The sequence below is a fragment of the Trichomycterus rosablanca genome, chromosome 6, assembly GCF_030014385.1.
Source record: "Trichomycterus rosablanca isolate fTriRos1 chromosome 6, fTriRos1.hap1, whole genome shotgun sequence".
NCBI lineage: Eukaryota > Metazoa > Chordata > Actinopteri > Siluriformes > Trichomycteridae > Trichomycterus > Trichomycterus rosablanca.
The window spans coordinates 11,965,217-11,980,759 of NC_085993.1; the positions used below are offsets into that span (position 1 = coordinate 11,965,217).

The following is a 15,543-nucleotide window of genomic DNA, read 5'->3' on the forward strand; positions in this document are numbered from 1 at the left end:
AATAGGTAAAATTAAACCTTTAGTAATATCACTATTTAATCAGTATATTTAGGATAAATCAATAAGACTGACATTTGGAGGCCTTTTTATATAACTAATAGCAAAGAAAGCATGCAACTTCCTAAATAAAATCCACAAACAAGACCAAATTTAAAAAATAATAATTAAAAAACTCAGTTAATAATATTCAATACAAACATACAAACAGTGCATAAAATTTCTCAGATATTTCTGAATATACAATTTGAATGCAATGCTAATTTTTTTCTACTTTTACGACCTCCTGTATTTTATTATACCCGTAACATTAATGTGTTATTCTTAATTTAGTGTAATGCTCAGTCTTTTGTTTTTAGCAGACCTCTTGTTTTTAGAAAATACTACATTTAACAATTCTACAAGCAAAAATATTAAGCGTGAAATTAATGGAATCAGGCTATTGAACCCATCTGTAACTTTAGTGAGCTCTACTTTTTCACAGCTCCATGTTCCACCATCTGAAGGCGAAGGGTTCTCGACGCACGTTGGAGCCGCAGTGCACTTCCCCCAGCTTCTGGTGGTAGGATGCAAAGTCATCGATGAAGGTGCAGTTCAAACCGAGAGGCTCAAGCAGAGAGCGCACCTCAGCCTCCAGAACGCAGCTGCCGTTCACCTCCGGCCCGAACGGCTTAGGAATGCCCAGGTTCTTCCCCAGCACTATCATGTTCACCTGCAGGCAAACAGGTAACAGTCACACAGTCAGAATACAACACAAAAAAACCAGACATTTGCCTTGCTAATGTCCCATATCACTGGCTCCAACCAAATTTTCATACATATCATAACATATTAAGGGCTGACTTCTATTCCAAAGAGTACTGATCAAAGTCTGACTGGTACCAAAGGTTTCAGTTCCAGACTTTGGATTTACTATATGCCAGAAAGTGTAAAATGAACAAATTTCATTATAATCAGCTGCACTTTCTGACCAACATGCTGCTTGTTTAATTACAGTAGTTGTTTTTACGGTGGTTGTTCGTTCTCTTTTTGTTATTAGCTGAATTAATGTGTTAGAAACTAGTTATGGCAAGACCCATGATCCGTATTCCTATTATCCTATCATTAAGCTAATAGAGGCTAATTCCAACAAGTTCCTTTCTATGTATGCTACCTAAATAATTAGTCTCATTGCTCAAATGTTCCTCAACATTGGGCCATTTAGTCACTTAACCTGCACAAATGGGCTTCAGGGCAGGAGTTTTATTGGCACAAAATACAGTACACCATAATTACAGAGAATACGTACCATTATTTCCTGTTTTAGACCATACAATTTTCAAAATGTGTTGCAAATAGGGATGTAACGATACACTCTACCCATGATGCGATACGATTCACGATACTATTTTTTTCCATTTTCTCCCCTTTTTTCTCCTCCTTTAGCGCGTCCGATTGCCCAACTGCATCATGCTTCCTCTCCGCCTATGCCGATCTCTGCTCTGACCGAGGAGATCAAAGCTAACCCACGCCCCCTCCGACACGTGGGCAGCAAGCCGCATGCATCTTGTCACTCACACATTGACGAGTGTTGTGCCACCTAGCGTTGTGTATGGAGAGATGCACCCTAAGAGCACTCTTTCCTCATCTCTGTGCAGACGCCTCTAATCAGCCAGCAGAGGTCGTGATTTCACCAGTCTGACAGAGAGAGACCCCATCCGGCTTAGTCCTGCTCATCTGAACAACAGACCAATCGTTGTTCATGTGGCCGCTCAGCCTCAGCCGGCAAGGCAGAGCTGAGGTTTGATCAGATTTTTTTTAAACAAAATGAAATTGAAGACAAATGATGACAGTTTCATTTTATTATTTCTCTTTAAAATAAATACTGTATTTGTGCTTATCTTTTATTTATCTAAATAATAAATGTAATTTTTATTTCTGAGGTAGGTACAAACTATGCCAAATAATGCTTATTGTGTAAAAAACTAAAATAAATTATATACACATTATATAAATACATGAATAATACAAATAAAGAAAGTATCCTCACATAAATAAATTTGGCTGGAAAATCCCCCTACCTGGCAACTTTGTAAAGTGCCGTCAACCAGGCGAGGTGAATAGTGCCAGTGCCCTCTGCTGTTTAAAGTGAATATTGATTCATCTTAAATGAATAATTGATTCGAATTGTTGCACATGTGCACCGATTTTTAACTGTCTTGTGGTACATCGTTACATCCCTAGTTGCAAGTGTATTAAAGTTGTAAAACATCAAGTGTTTACCTGAATTCGAATATTTAAGTTAAATTAAAACTTGAAAAATGTAAAAAAAAATATAAACAGTATGCTATAAGGTTTTCAAATTTCATTTACAATATTCACTAAATATTTGACTTAAATATTTTGAATATTTAGCTTGGCAAGGTGGATGGATGTGACATGAATAACCACATTAAGAGCAGCTTATATTTAACACAAATATATCACAAGTACAAACAGCTGCAGGTTATGTTCATTAACCAGTAACAGCAGGGATTAGCTGAAAATCCTCTATGACAGCACAGTTATTTGTGTAGTAATGCTATGCAATCTCTCATATCAGATTACCAAAAAGGCCAATCAGTGGATACAGGTTAAGATTATGGCTGTGTATCGCACACGCGGACCTGCAAAATTAACAATGATTACGTCGCAACATTGCACATTTCTCCAAATGTCTGTTATGGAGGGTAACTAAACTCATTTACTTTTGTTTATTAATTAAAACTAACTGCTTTGTTGGGGTCAGGTTTGTGCCACCTACTGTTACGAGTGATCTGTTTCAACTTAACGTACGAACTAATTTCGGATTACGAACCGAAATTCGTGAAACACGTGACGTCACGAACAAGTGGACTCGGAGCGTCTCTCTCTCTCTCCCTCTCTCTCATATCTATATATATCTATATATATATATCTATATATATATCTATATATATATATATATATATATATATATATATGCACCGTGAGTGAACATTCGGACAGAAGACAGTGTTTTTTCGGTGTTTTCTTTATATTTTGTAAAATTCTATATTAAAATGTCCCCAAAGAATGTGCAAAGAAAGCGCAGTGTTGATAAAATGAAAAAATCTTTTAATATTTAGTGTTGTATAATACACCTGCCAGTAGGTGTCACTGTGTATCAGGCAGAGGGGACAGTGAGTGAGAGAGAACAAGGAACTCAAAGTATTCTTTCTTTTGTGCAATTACACCTACAAAATACAACACTATTGAAATTAAGAAGGAAATAATAGAGAAATATGAGAGTTATTGTTGTTTCTGGTAGATACATTTTATAAAAAAAGGAAATGTACTATGGTGTATGATACAGCACACGCAATGTACTGAATGTGTTTTTTATGTACAGTACTACTGTGAATTGTTTATTATTGTTTATTACAGGAATGTCTATTCTATAATTTATGATTAAGGGAAATATACTTGTATTTATAACAAAAAAGACCATTTAAGACATTAGAGAGGTTAGGTAAGGGGGGGTTTGGGAGGTCTGGCACGGATTAATTCTATTTACATTATTTCTTATGGGAAAAATAGGTTTAACTAACAAACATTTTGACTTAAGAACAGCCCTTCAGAACCAATTAAATTCGTAAGTCAAGGGTCTACTGTACTTAAAGAAGGTAAGAGTTCCTCAGGACCCAGTTTGCTATGCAGCACAAACTTAACCCACTGTGCTCTCTTATAACCTGTTAATATTAATACACTGTTGCCAATTGTTTTTCCTACTCTCTGTATGTAATGCAGTTAAAGTTCACAAAAGACACAATCGTACCATGTCAGGGTAGAAGGCCACAGCTCTGGCTTCCTCCGGTATCACTTTAAACAGGACTGGGAGATCGATAATGTCTTCCTCGTCTAGTCCGAGCTCTTTCTTGAGGACATCCCTGTTCCAATCGATACAGCTCTGAAAAAAGGGAGTCAAAACGATTAAAGAGTGTTTGTCCCCCAAGGACACCTCTTCAAAATGATACAATCCCAATATTATGCTTGTTTATTTTAATTTGTACAGTGGAAATTTTTATAAAGCTGCTTTGTTTACTAGGAGACCATGGTAAAACAGGGAATCAGCTGAAACATGATACAACCATGATACAACATATGTACTACTGAGGAAACCACCTTAGTGACAAGCATATTTACCTTAAAGGCACTTTCCCCTGCATTCTAATCCTAATCTATTCATTTTCAATACCCCGCTGTAACTCCTCTGCTGCTTGCACCACCGAGACAGGCCACAATTTGCACCCGTCCCTTTCGACACAGCCAGCAGTGGATTCTCACAGACAGTCATACCATATACAGAGAGTTATTCCATGCCCTGTGTGTCCCTCCTGCACCAGCGCTTTAACCAAACTAGAATCATTGTTGCAGCAGCAATAATGAGAAACCCTGTCTGACCCTCCCTCCCTCAGACTGTTGGTCACCTGGCCAGGCCAGTAGCATGCTCTGACTCAAACCTGTAAGCTTGAACTAACAATGTCTGTGGCACCACATGTGCATTTGCAGTCATTACATTTCTTATATTCACAAACTGGCAGCTCGGTTGGTAGCACGGTCTTCTCAGAGCAAGAAGGTCCAGGGTTCGATTCCCAGGTGGAGCGGTCCGGGTCTTTTCTGTGTGGAGTTTGCATGTTCTCCTCGTGTCTGCGTGGGTTTCTTCTTGGAGCTCCGGTTTCCTCCCACAGTCCAACATGCAAGTGAGGTGAATTGAAGATGCTAAATTGTCTGTGACTGTGTTTGATACGAGTATGTGATGTGTGTAACGAGTAACTACCTGTTCTGTCATGAATGTAACCAAAGTGTAAAACATGATGTTGAAATCCTAAATAAATCCTAAATAATAAACAACTTAGTACAGGCACACTGGCCTTAATGTTGGGTCTTCAGTTCTAGCTTTATGAACTGCATCCTGAAAAGATGCTTGACATCATTTAGCTGTTTACTAGGTTTAATGTTTAACATTTTCAAAGCCTTTTGCTAGGATGAAAGAAAGTACTGATAGCACTTTTAAGGGGGATCCATTCGATACATTGGAACATACATTCTGACGCTTGATGTGTGTACGTGTGGGGTGTACACATTGAGTATACTGGCAGATAACAACCAGAATTAGTACTTTTATTTTAACTAGTAGTGTCTCTCCGGTTTACATGTAGGAAACTACAGGCTTGTCCCAGAACCAGATCACTAACCTGCACAAAGACGTTCTCTCCTCGAAACCCCTCGTTGTTTAGAATCTCATCAACACTGACCTCCTCTCGTTTGCCTGGTCAAACATAAGCCACATTGTCAAACATAAGCAAAGCATAATGACTGAGTGTTAGTGAAGAGCACATGCCAACATCTACCTGGAAACATCTTAGCAGTGCCATGTCCGTTTGCTTGCAAATTTCTGAACACTTTATATGCAGCGTCAGGGCTGGCAAGCAGCAATCTGAATTTCTGGGAGGTTAAAAAAAACAGAGATCATAAGTAGTGATGACATTGTAAAGCAGCAGGATAAATAAATCTTTAGTGATGAAGCCTGAATAATAAACAAGTAATGTGGACAAACCACAAACTTCTAAAGCGGCACATTCTAATCACGACTGTGTTTAATAATAGTACAGTAGTTAATAGTAATTTAATAATAATGCATGTAAATAATGTAATTAATACAATTAAAGATATCAACCAAGCCAATTGGTTGATGCACATTTTATCTTATTATCCATCAAAAAGTTAATTGAAAATTAAATAAAGAAATCCCACAGATCACAGATTTAAGGGTGCTGATATTGGAAGTGTGGTATTCTGTGTGATACAATAGGAGTTAAGTTGCTTTGTAACAGTGTGCATGGGTCGATATACAGTGCCTTGCAAAAGTATTCAGCCCCCTTGAACTTTTCAACCTTTTGCCACATTTCAGGCTTCAAACATAACGATATGAAATTGTAATTTTTTGTGAAAAATCAACAACAAGTGGGACACAATCGTGAAGTGGAACGAAATTTATTGGATATTTTAAACTTTTTTTAGAAATAAAAAACTGAAAAGTGGGGCGTGCAATATTATTCAGCCCCCTTGCGTTAATACTTTGTAGCGCCACCTTTTGCTGCGATTACAGCTGCAAGTCGCTTGGGGTATGTCTCTATCAGTTTTGCACATCGAGAGACAGAAATTTTTGCCCATTCTTCCTTGCAAAACAGCTCGAGCTCAGTGAGGTTGGATGGAGAGCGTTTGTGAACAGCAGTTTTCAGCTCTTTCCACAGATTCTCGATGGGATTCAGGTCTGGACTTTGACTTGGCCATTCTAACACCTGGATACGTTTATTTGTGAACCATTCCATTGTAGATTTTGCTTTATGTTTTGGATCATTGTCTTGTTGGAAGATAAATCTCCATCCCAGTCTCAGGTCTTTTGCAGACTGCAACAGGTTTTCTTCCAGAATGGTCCTGTATTTGGCTCCATCCATCTTCCCATCAATTTTAACCATCTTCCCTGTCCCTGCTGAAGAAAAGCAGGCCCAAACCATGATGCTGCCACCACCATGTTTGACAGTGGGGATGGTGTGTTCAGGGTGATGAGCTGTGTTGCTTTTACGCCAAACATAACGTTTTGCATTGTGGCCAAAAAGTTCGATTTTGGTTTCATCTGACCAGAGCACCTTCTTCCACATGTTTGGTGTGTCTCCCAGGTGACTTTTTATAGATATCTTTGAGAAATGGCTTTCTTCTTGCCACTCTTCCATAAAGGCCAGATTTGTGCAGTGTACGACTGATTGTGTCCTATGGACAGAGTCTCCCACTTCAGCTGTAGATCTCTGCAGTTCATTCAGAGTGATCATGGGCCTCTTGGCTGCATCTCTGATCAGTCTTCTCCTTGTTTGAGCTGAAAGTTTAGAGGGACGGCCGGGTCTTGGTAGATTTGCAGTGGTCTGATACTCCTTCCATTTCAATATAATCGCTTGCACAGTGCTCCTTGAGATGTTTAAAGCTTGGGAAATCTTTTTGTATCCAAATCCGGCTTTAAACTTCTCCACAACAGTATCTCGGACCTGCCTGGTGTGTTCCTTGGTCTTCATGATGCTCTCTGTGCTTTAAACAGAACTCTGAGACTGTCACAGAGCAGGTGCATTTATACGGAGACTTGATTACACACAGGTGGATTCTATTTATCACCATCAGTCATTTAGGTCAACATTGGATCATTCAGAGATCCTCACTGAACTTCTGGAGTGAGTTTGCTGCACTGAAAGTAAAGGGGCTGAATAATATTGCACGCCCCACTTTTTAGTTTTTTATTTCTAAAAAAAGTTTAAAATATCCAATAAATTTCGTTCCACTTCACGATTGTGTCCCACTTGTTGTTGATTCTTCACAAAAAATTACAATTTCATATCGTTATGTTTGAAGCCTGAAATGTGGCAAAAGGTTGAAAAGTTCAAGGGGGCTGAATACTTTTGCAAGGCACTGTAAATATTTATTTTTTCAGTATTATGCTTTTCGATGCATTTGTTTCAAATTTGGCAGCCATGTGAATTGGTCTCACCTTATGAAGTTTCAATTTCCATCCAATTTGTGCCATTAGCGATATGTTACTGGATTGTGGTCATCAATTAGGTAGCACAGAAACTTAATGTGAAGGTAATTACATTTTCTTGTAACTATGCATCAATTATACTTTTACTTCATTTTTTGTAGCACTGTTGTTGCCTATTTTTAAATTTATAAAGGAAAACTAAATTAATACTGAACCCAGTTGACAGCTTGCAGTTTACGTTGTGAATAAGGTTCTATATATAGTTTTACATTTTTGTCCCGTTTCACTTTTAAACTTGTGTTAGTCGGGGTTCTGAGAAATTGGAAGAATCAAAAATGGAACTTAATGAATTAAAAGAACATAGAACTTTCTTAATTATTACTGCTCATTTGTTCTCTCCACTAATTAAGAAGCATAAGGAAACAATAAAGAAGTAAAGGTAAAGTGCAGTTTTTATTGTATTTTTTACTGATTTTTAACTGTTTTTAATTGTATTTCAGTGTTTTTATGTTATACTTGTGTTATTTTAAGTGTATAAGTGTCAAACAACCCCATTATTTTACATTAGCCTAAAATATATGCAGTTCCACCACAGGACCATGAAACACATTAACAGGTTTCCTATACATCCTTATGGGAAAAAATACCTTAAAACTCAACGCCATTTCCAAAACCAATTGAAATTGAGTTTCAAGGTACCACTGTACATATGTATGTATGTATATATATATATACAGTGTATCACAAAAGTAAGTACACCCCTCACATTTCTGCAAATATTTTATTATATCTTTTCATGGGACAACACTATAGACATGAAACTTGGATATAACTTAGAGTAGTCAGTGTACAGCTTGTATAGCAGTGTAGATTTACTGTCTTCTGAAAATAACTCAACACACAGCCAATAATGTCTAAATGGCTGGCAACATAAGTGAGTACACCCCACAGTGAACATGTCCAAATTGTGCCCAAAGTGTCAATATTTTGTGTGACCACCATTATTATCCAGCACTGCCTTAACCCTCCAGGGCATGGAATTCACCAGAGCTGCACAGGTTGCTACTGGTATCCTCTTCCACTCCTCCATGATGACATCACGGAGCTGTTGGATGTTAGACACCTTGAACTACTCCACCTTCCACTTGAGGATGCGCCACAGGTGCTCAATTGGGTTTAGTCCATCACCTTTACCTTCAGCTTCCTCAGCAAGGCAGTAGTCATCTTGGAGGTTGTGTTTGGGGTCGTTATACTGTTGGAAAACTGCCATGAGGCCCAGTTTTCGAAGGGAGGGGATCATGCTCTGTTTCAGAATGTCACAGTACATGTTGGAATTCATGTTTCCCTCAATGAACTGCAGCTCCCCAGTGCCAGCAACACTCATGCAGCCCAATACCATGATGCTACCACCACCATGCTTGACTGTAGGCAAGATACAGTTGTCTTGGTACTTCTCACCAGGGCGCCGCCACACATGCTGGACACCATCTGAGCCAAACAAGTTTATCTTGGTCTCGTCAGACCACAGGGCATTCCAGTAATCCATGTTCTTGGACTGCTTGTCTTCAGCAAACTGTTTGCGGGCTTTCTTGTGCGTCAGCTTCCTTCTGGGATGACGACCATGCAGACCGAGTTGATGCAGTGTGCGGCGTATGGTCTGAGCACTGACAGGCTGACCTCCCACGTCTTCAACCTCTGCAGCAATGCTGGCAGCACTCATGTGTCTATTTTTTAAAGCCAACCTCTGGATATGACGCCGAACACGTGGACTCAACTTCTTTGGTCGACCCTGGCGAAGTGGAACCTGTCCTGGAAAACCGCTGTATGACCTTGGCCACCATGCTGTAGCTCAGTTTCAGGGTGTTAGCAATCTTCTTATAGCCCAGGCCATCTTTGTGGAGAGCAACAATTCTATTTCTCACATCCTCAGAGAGTTCTTTGCCATGAGGTGCCATGTTGAATATCCAGTGGCCAGTATGAGAGAATTGTACCCAAAACACCAAATTTAACAGCCCTGCTCCCCATTTACACCTGGGACCTTGACACATGACACCAGGGAGGGACAACGACACATTTGGGCACAATTTGGACATGTTCACTGTGGGGTGTACTCACTTATGTTGCCAGCCATTTAGACATTAATGGCTGTGTGTTGAGTTATTTTCAGAAGACAGTAAATCTACACTGCTATACAAGCTGTACACTGACTACTCTAAGTTATATCCAAGTTTCATGTCTATAGTGTTGTCCCATGAAAAGATATAATGAAATATTTGCAGAAATGTGAGGGGTGTACTCACTTTTGTGATACACTGTATATATATATATATATATATATATATATATATATATATATATATATATATATATATACAGAATACAAAATAACTGAAACACCTGGTTTTAGACCACAATAATTTATTAGTATGGTGTAGGGCCTCCTTTTGCGGCCAATACAGCGTCAATTCGTCTTGGAAATGACATATACAAGTCCTGCACAGTGGTCAGAGGGATTTTAAGCCATTCTTCTTGCAGGATAGTGGCCAGGTCACTACGTGATGCTGGTGGAGGAAAACGTTTCCTGACTCGCTTCTCCAAAACACCCCAAAGTGGCTCAATAATATTTAGATCTGGTGACTGTGCAGGCCATGGGAGATGTTCAACTTCACTTTCATGTTCATCAAACCAATCTTTCACCAGTCTTGCTGTCTGTATTGGTGCATTGTCATCCTGATACACGGCACCGCCATTGGATGCACATGGTCCTCCAGAATGGTTCGGTAGTCCTTGGCAGTGACGCGCCCATCTAGCACAAGTATTGGGCCAAGGGAATGCCATGATATGGCAGCCCAAACCATCACTGATCCACCCCCATGCTTCACTCTGGGCATGCAACAGTCTGGGTGGTACGCTTCTTTGGGGCTTCTCCACACCGTAACTCTCCCGGATGTGGGGAAAACAGTAAAGGTGGACTCATCAGAGAACAATACATGTTTCACATTGTCCACAGCCCAAGATTTGCGCTCCTTGCACCATTGAAACCGACGTTTGGCATTGGCACGAGTGACCAAAGGTTTGGCTATAGCAGCCCGGCCGTGTATATTGACCCTGTGGAGCTCCCGACGGACAGTTCTGGTGGAAACAGGAGAGTTGAGGTGCACATTTAATTCTGCCGTGATTTGGGCAGCCGTGGTTTTATGTTTTTTGGATACAATCCGGGTTAGCACCCGAACATCCCTTTCAGACAGCTTCCTCTTGCGTCCACAGTTAATCCTGTTGGATGTGGTTTGTCCTTCTTGGTGGTATGCTGACATTACCCTGGATACCGTGGCTCTTGATACATCACAAAGACTTGCTGTCTTGGTCACAGATGCGCCAGCGAGACGTGCACCAACAATTTGTCCTCTTTTGAACTCTGGTATGTCACCCATAATGTTGTGTGCATTGCAATATTTTGAGCAAAACTGTGCTCTTACCCTGCTAATTGAACCTTCACACTCTGCTCTTACTGGTGCAATGTGCAATTAATGAAGATTGGCCACCAGACTGGTCCAATTTAGCCATGAAACCTCCCACACTAAAATGACAGGTGTTTCAGTTATTTTGTCCAACCCCTGTATATATATATATATATATATATATATATATATATTAGGGCTGTCGAAGTTAACGCGATAATAACGCATTAACGCCATCTCAATTTAACGCGATTAAAAAAAAGTGCCGTTAACGCAAATTCTATTTGGCTCTGCGAGTCATCCGTAGTTTATGTTGAGACTTGACCGTGCACGGCATCTTTCATTAAGACAGCGTTTCTCAAATGTAACCGAGCGTCGTAGCGTCGTAGCACTTGCTTAATAAAGAAATAAATACACAGTATATTCACAAGTTGTCGGGAGCAGAACACTTTTATTACTTTTTCTGTTACGGTACCGAATAGCGGACAGCTAGAGTCGTTAGCCAAGCATGCTATTCCATGAACTATGGAAGCCCCAAAGGGTCAAAACACACTCACTTCGTGTAGAAACGTCCATCAAACCATTGTCACGATACAATTACAGAAAAGTCTGTTACAATAACTACGCCTTATCCCACCTAAAGCACCGCTGATCTACAATGTTTTCTGATGGAGAAATTTTAACCTACAATCTGACATTTATACGAAGTCAAGGGTCTCTGCTGGATAGTATTACTGCCTAGTACAGAGGTTGGACAAAATAACTGAAACACCTGGTTTTAGACCACAATAAGTTATTAGTATGGTGTAGGGCCTCGTTTTGCGGCCAATACAGCGTCAATTCGTCTTGGAAATGACATACAAGTCCTGCACAGTGGTCAGAGGGATTTTAAGCCATTCTTCTTGCAGGATAGTGGCCAGGTCACTACGTGATGCTGGTGGAGGAAAACGTTTCCTGACTCGCTTCTCCAAAACACCCCAAAGTGGCTCAATAATATTTAGATCTGGTGACTGTGCAGGCCATGGGAGATGTTCAACTTCACTTTCATGTTCATCAAACCAATCTTTCACCAGTCTTGCTGTGTGTATTGGTGCATTGTCATCCTGATACACGGCACCGCCATTGGATGCACATGGTCCTCCAGAATGGTTCGGTAGTCCTTGGCAGTGACGCGCCCATCTAGCACAAGTATTGGACCAAGGGAATGCCATGATATGGCAGCCCAAACCATCACTGATCTACCCCCATGCTTCACTCTGGGCATGCAACAGTCTGGGTGGTACGCTTCTTTGGGGCTTCTCCACACCGTAACTCTCCCGGATGTGGGGAAAACAGTAAAGGTGGACTCATCAGAGAACAATACATGTTTCACATTGTCCACAGCCCAAGATTTGCGCTCCTTGCACCATTGAAACCGACGTTTGGCATTGGCACGAGTGACCAAAGGTTTGGCTATAGCAGCCCGGCCGTGTATATTGACCCTGTGGAGCTCCCGACGGACAGTTCTGGTGGAAACAGGAGAGTTGAGGTGCACATTTAATTCTGCCGTGATTTGGGCAGCCGTGGTTTTATGTTTTTTGGATACAATCCGGGTTAGCACCCGAACATCCCTTTCAGACAGCTTCCTCTTGCGTCCACAGTTAATCCTGTTGGATGTGGTTTGTCCTTCTTGGTGGTATGCTGACATTACCCTGGATACCGTGGCTCTTGATACATCACAAAGACTTGCTGTCTTGGTCACAGATGCGCCAGCAAGACGTGCACCAACAATTTGTCCTCTTTTGAACTCTGGTATGTCACCCATAATGTTGTGTGCATTGCAATATTTTGAGCAAAACTGTGCTCTTACCCTGCTAATTGAACCTTCACACTCTGCTCTTACTGGTGCAATGTGCAATTAATGAAGATTGGCCACCAGACTGGTCCAATTTAGCCATGAAACCTCCCACACTAAAATGACAGGTGTTTCAGTTATTTTGTCCAACCCCTGTATATGTGAGTGAATAAAAATCCCTTACAGTTTTCTCTTGTCCCAGCAGTTTTTAACAGAAGTACATTTAGCATAAAATGTGTTCATCATTTTAATTGTAACATTTCACTTCAAAATCCTTGTTTTCTATAACATTTACACAGATTTTTTTTGATTAATCGCAATTACCTATATGAAATTCTGAGATTAATCGCGATTAAAAATTAATCGTTTGACAGCCCTAATATATACAGTGTATCACAAAAGTGAGTACACCCCTCACATTTCTGCAGATATTTAAGTATATCTTTTCATGGGACAACACTGACAAAATGACACTTTGACACAATGAAAAGTAGTCTGTGTGCAGCTTATATAACAGTGTAAATTTATTCTTCCCTCAAAATAACTCAATATACAGCCATTAATGTCTAAACCACCGGCAACAAAAGTGAGTACACCCCTAAGAGACTACACCCCTAAATGTCCAAATTGAGCACTGCTTGTCATTTTCCCTCCAAAATGTCATGTGATTTGTTAGTGTTACTAGGTCTCAGGTGTGCATAGGGAGCAGGTGTGTTCAATTTAGTAGTACAGCTCTCACACTCTCTCATACTGGTCACTGAAAGTTCCAACATGGCACCTCATGGCAAAGAACTCTCTGAGGATCTTAAAAGACGAATTGTTGCGCTACATGAAGATGGCCAAGGCTACAAGAAGATGCCAACACCCTGAAACTGAGCTGCAGCACAGTGGCCAAGATCATCCAGCGTTTTAAAAGAGCAGGGTCCACTCAGAACAGACCTCGCGTTTGTCGTCCAAAGAAGCTGAGTGCACGTGCTCAGCGTCACATCCAACTGCTGTCTTTGAAAGATAGGCGCAGGAGTGCTGTCAGCATTGCTGCAGAGATTGAAAAGGTGGGGGGTCAGCCTGTCAGTGCTCAGACCATACGCCGCACACTACATCAAATTGGTCTGCATGGCTGTCACCCCAGAAGGAAGCCTCTTCTGAAGTCTCTACACAAGAAAGCCCACAAACAGTTTGCTGAAGACATGTCAACAAAGGACATGGATTACTGGAACCATGTCCTATGGTCTGATGAGACCAAGATTAATTTGTTTGGTTCAGATGGTCTCAAGCATGTGTGGCGGCAATCAGGTGAGGAGTACAAAGATAAGTGTGTCATGCCTACAGTCAAGCATGGTGGTGGGAATGCCATGGTCTGGGGCTGCATGAGTGCAGCAGGTGTTGGGGAGTTACATTTCATTGAGGGACACACGAACTCCAATATGTACTGTGAAATACTGAAGCAGAGAATGATCCCCTGCCTCCGTAAACTGGGTCGCAGGGCAGTGTTCCAGCATGATAATGACCCCAAACACGCCTCTAAGACAACCACTGCTTTATTGAAGAGGCTGAGGGTAAAGGTGATGGACTGGCCAAGCATGTCTCCAGACCTAAACCCAATAGAACATCTTTGGGGCATCCTCAAGCGGAAGGTGGAGGAGCGCAAAGTCTCGAATATCCGCCAGCTCCGTGATGTCGTCATGGAGGAGTGGAAAAGCATTCCAGTGGCAACCTGTGAAGCTCTGGTAAACTCCATGCCCAGGAGAGTTAAGGCAGTTCTAAGAAATAATGGTGGCCACACAAAATATTGACACTTCAGGAACTTTCACTAAGGGGTGTACTCACTTTTGTTGCCGGTGGTTTAGACATTAATGGCTGTATATTGAGTTATTTTGAGGGAAGAATAAATTTACACTGTTATATAAGCTGCACACAGACTACTTTTCATTGTGTCAAAGTGTCATTTTGTCAGTGTTGTCCCATGAAAAGATATACTTAAATATCTGCAGAAATGTGAGGGGTGTACTCACTTTTGTGATACACTGTATATATATATATATATATATATATATATATATATGTATGTACAAACTTGTATTATAAAACATAATTGTCATCATTTGAGACATTATCATGCAGCACTACATAGTACTATGTTCTATTTGTTATTTTCATTATTTTTATTTACCTTCCTGTCAGGAGCTGGAACGAAAGTCATAAATTCATCCACATGACCCACTGCAAGCCAGTCAGAATAGAGGGCAATGGGTTCCTGAACCTTCTGTGCCCACAGAAAGTCCTGCACCACCTTGGTCATGTTGCGGCCATTTTCTGCGCTAATGAGCCAGTAAGAGAGAAATGTTTATAAACCCAGTGCAAAATTGTAGTGTCTCTAATCACTGTTCATTTATCTAAAGCTTTTTGTTCATTACTTACGTGGGGAAGGCCACGCCGATAATTATTCGTCCCAGTGGGTAGTTCTTCCCATTCACCGTGACAGGAGGACTCACCTCCAGGTTACCAAATGAATCCAGGCTGCTCACCTCTTCTTTTGAAGCATGACGAGTCACATAGCCAAAGTCTGGACCCTGGGATAAAAGTTTTGCTTTAAAGCTGCTTTTGATCTTGTACATTTTACAATATTGCATCACGTACTAATGGTTTGAAAGTGTTAAAGTAAAGCCACAACACCAGGGGCTGAACAAACA

At 40.7% G+C, this 15,543-nt stretch overlaps 1 protein-coding gene across 1 annotated transcript in view; it reads right to left on the bottom strand.

The window, feature by feature from the left end:
* The window catches only part of padi2 (peptidyl arginine deiminase, type II), a 31,625-nt gene continuing 16,082 nt past the window's right edge, over positions 1–15,543 (bottom strand). Inside the window, exons 11-16 of the mRNA XM_062996613.1 lie at positions 15,272–15,423; positions 15,024–15,171; positions 5,388–5,481; positions 5,232–5,305; positions 3,812–3,943; positions 1–709 (exon numbers count right to left, since the gene is read on the bottom strand). Coding sequence (XP_062852683.1) covers positions 476–709; positions 3,812–3,943; positions 5,232–5,305; positions 5,388–5,481; positions 15,024–15,171; positions 15,272–15,423 — 834 coding nt within the window. The 3' untranslated portion in view covers positions 1–475. The remainder of the gene's footprint in view (positions 710–3,811; positions 3,944–5,231; positions 5,306–5,387; positions 5,482–15,023; positions 15,172–15,271; positions 15,424–15,543) is intronic.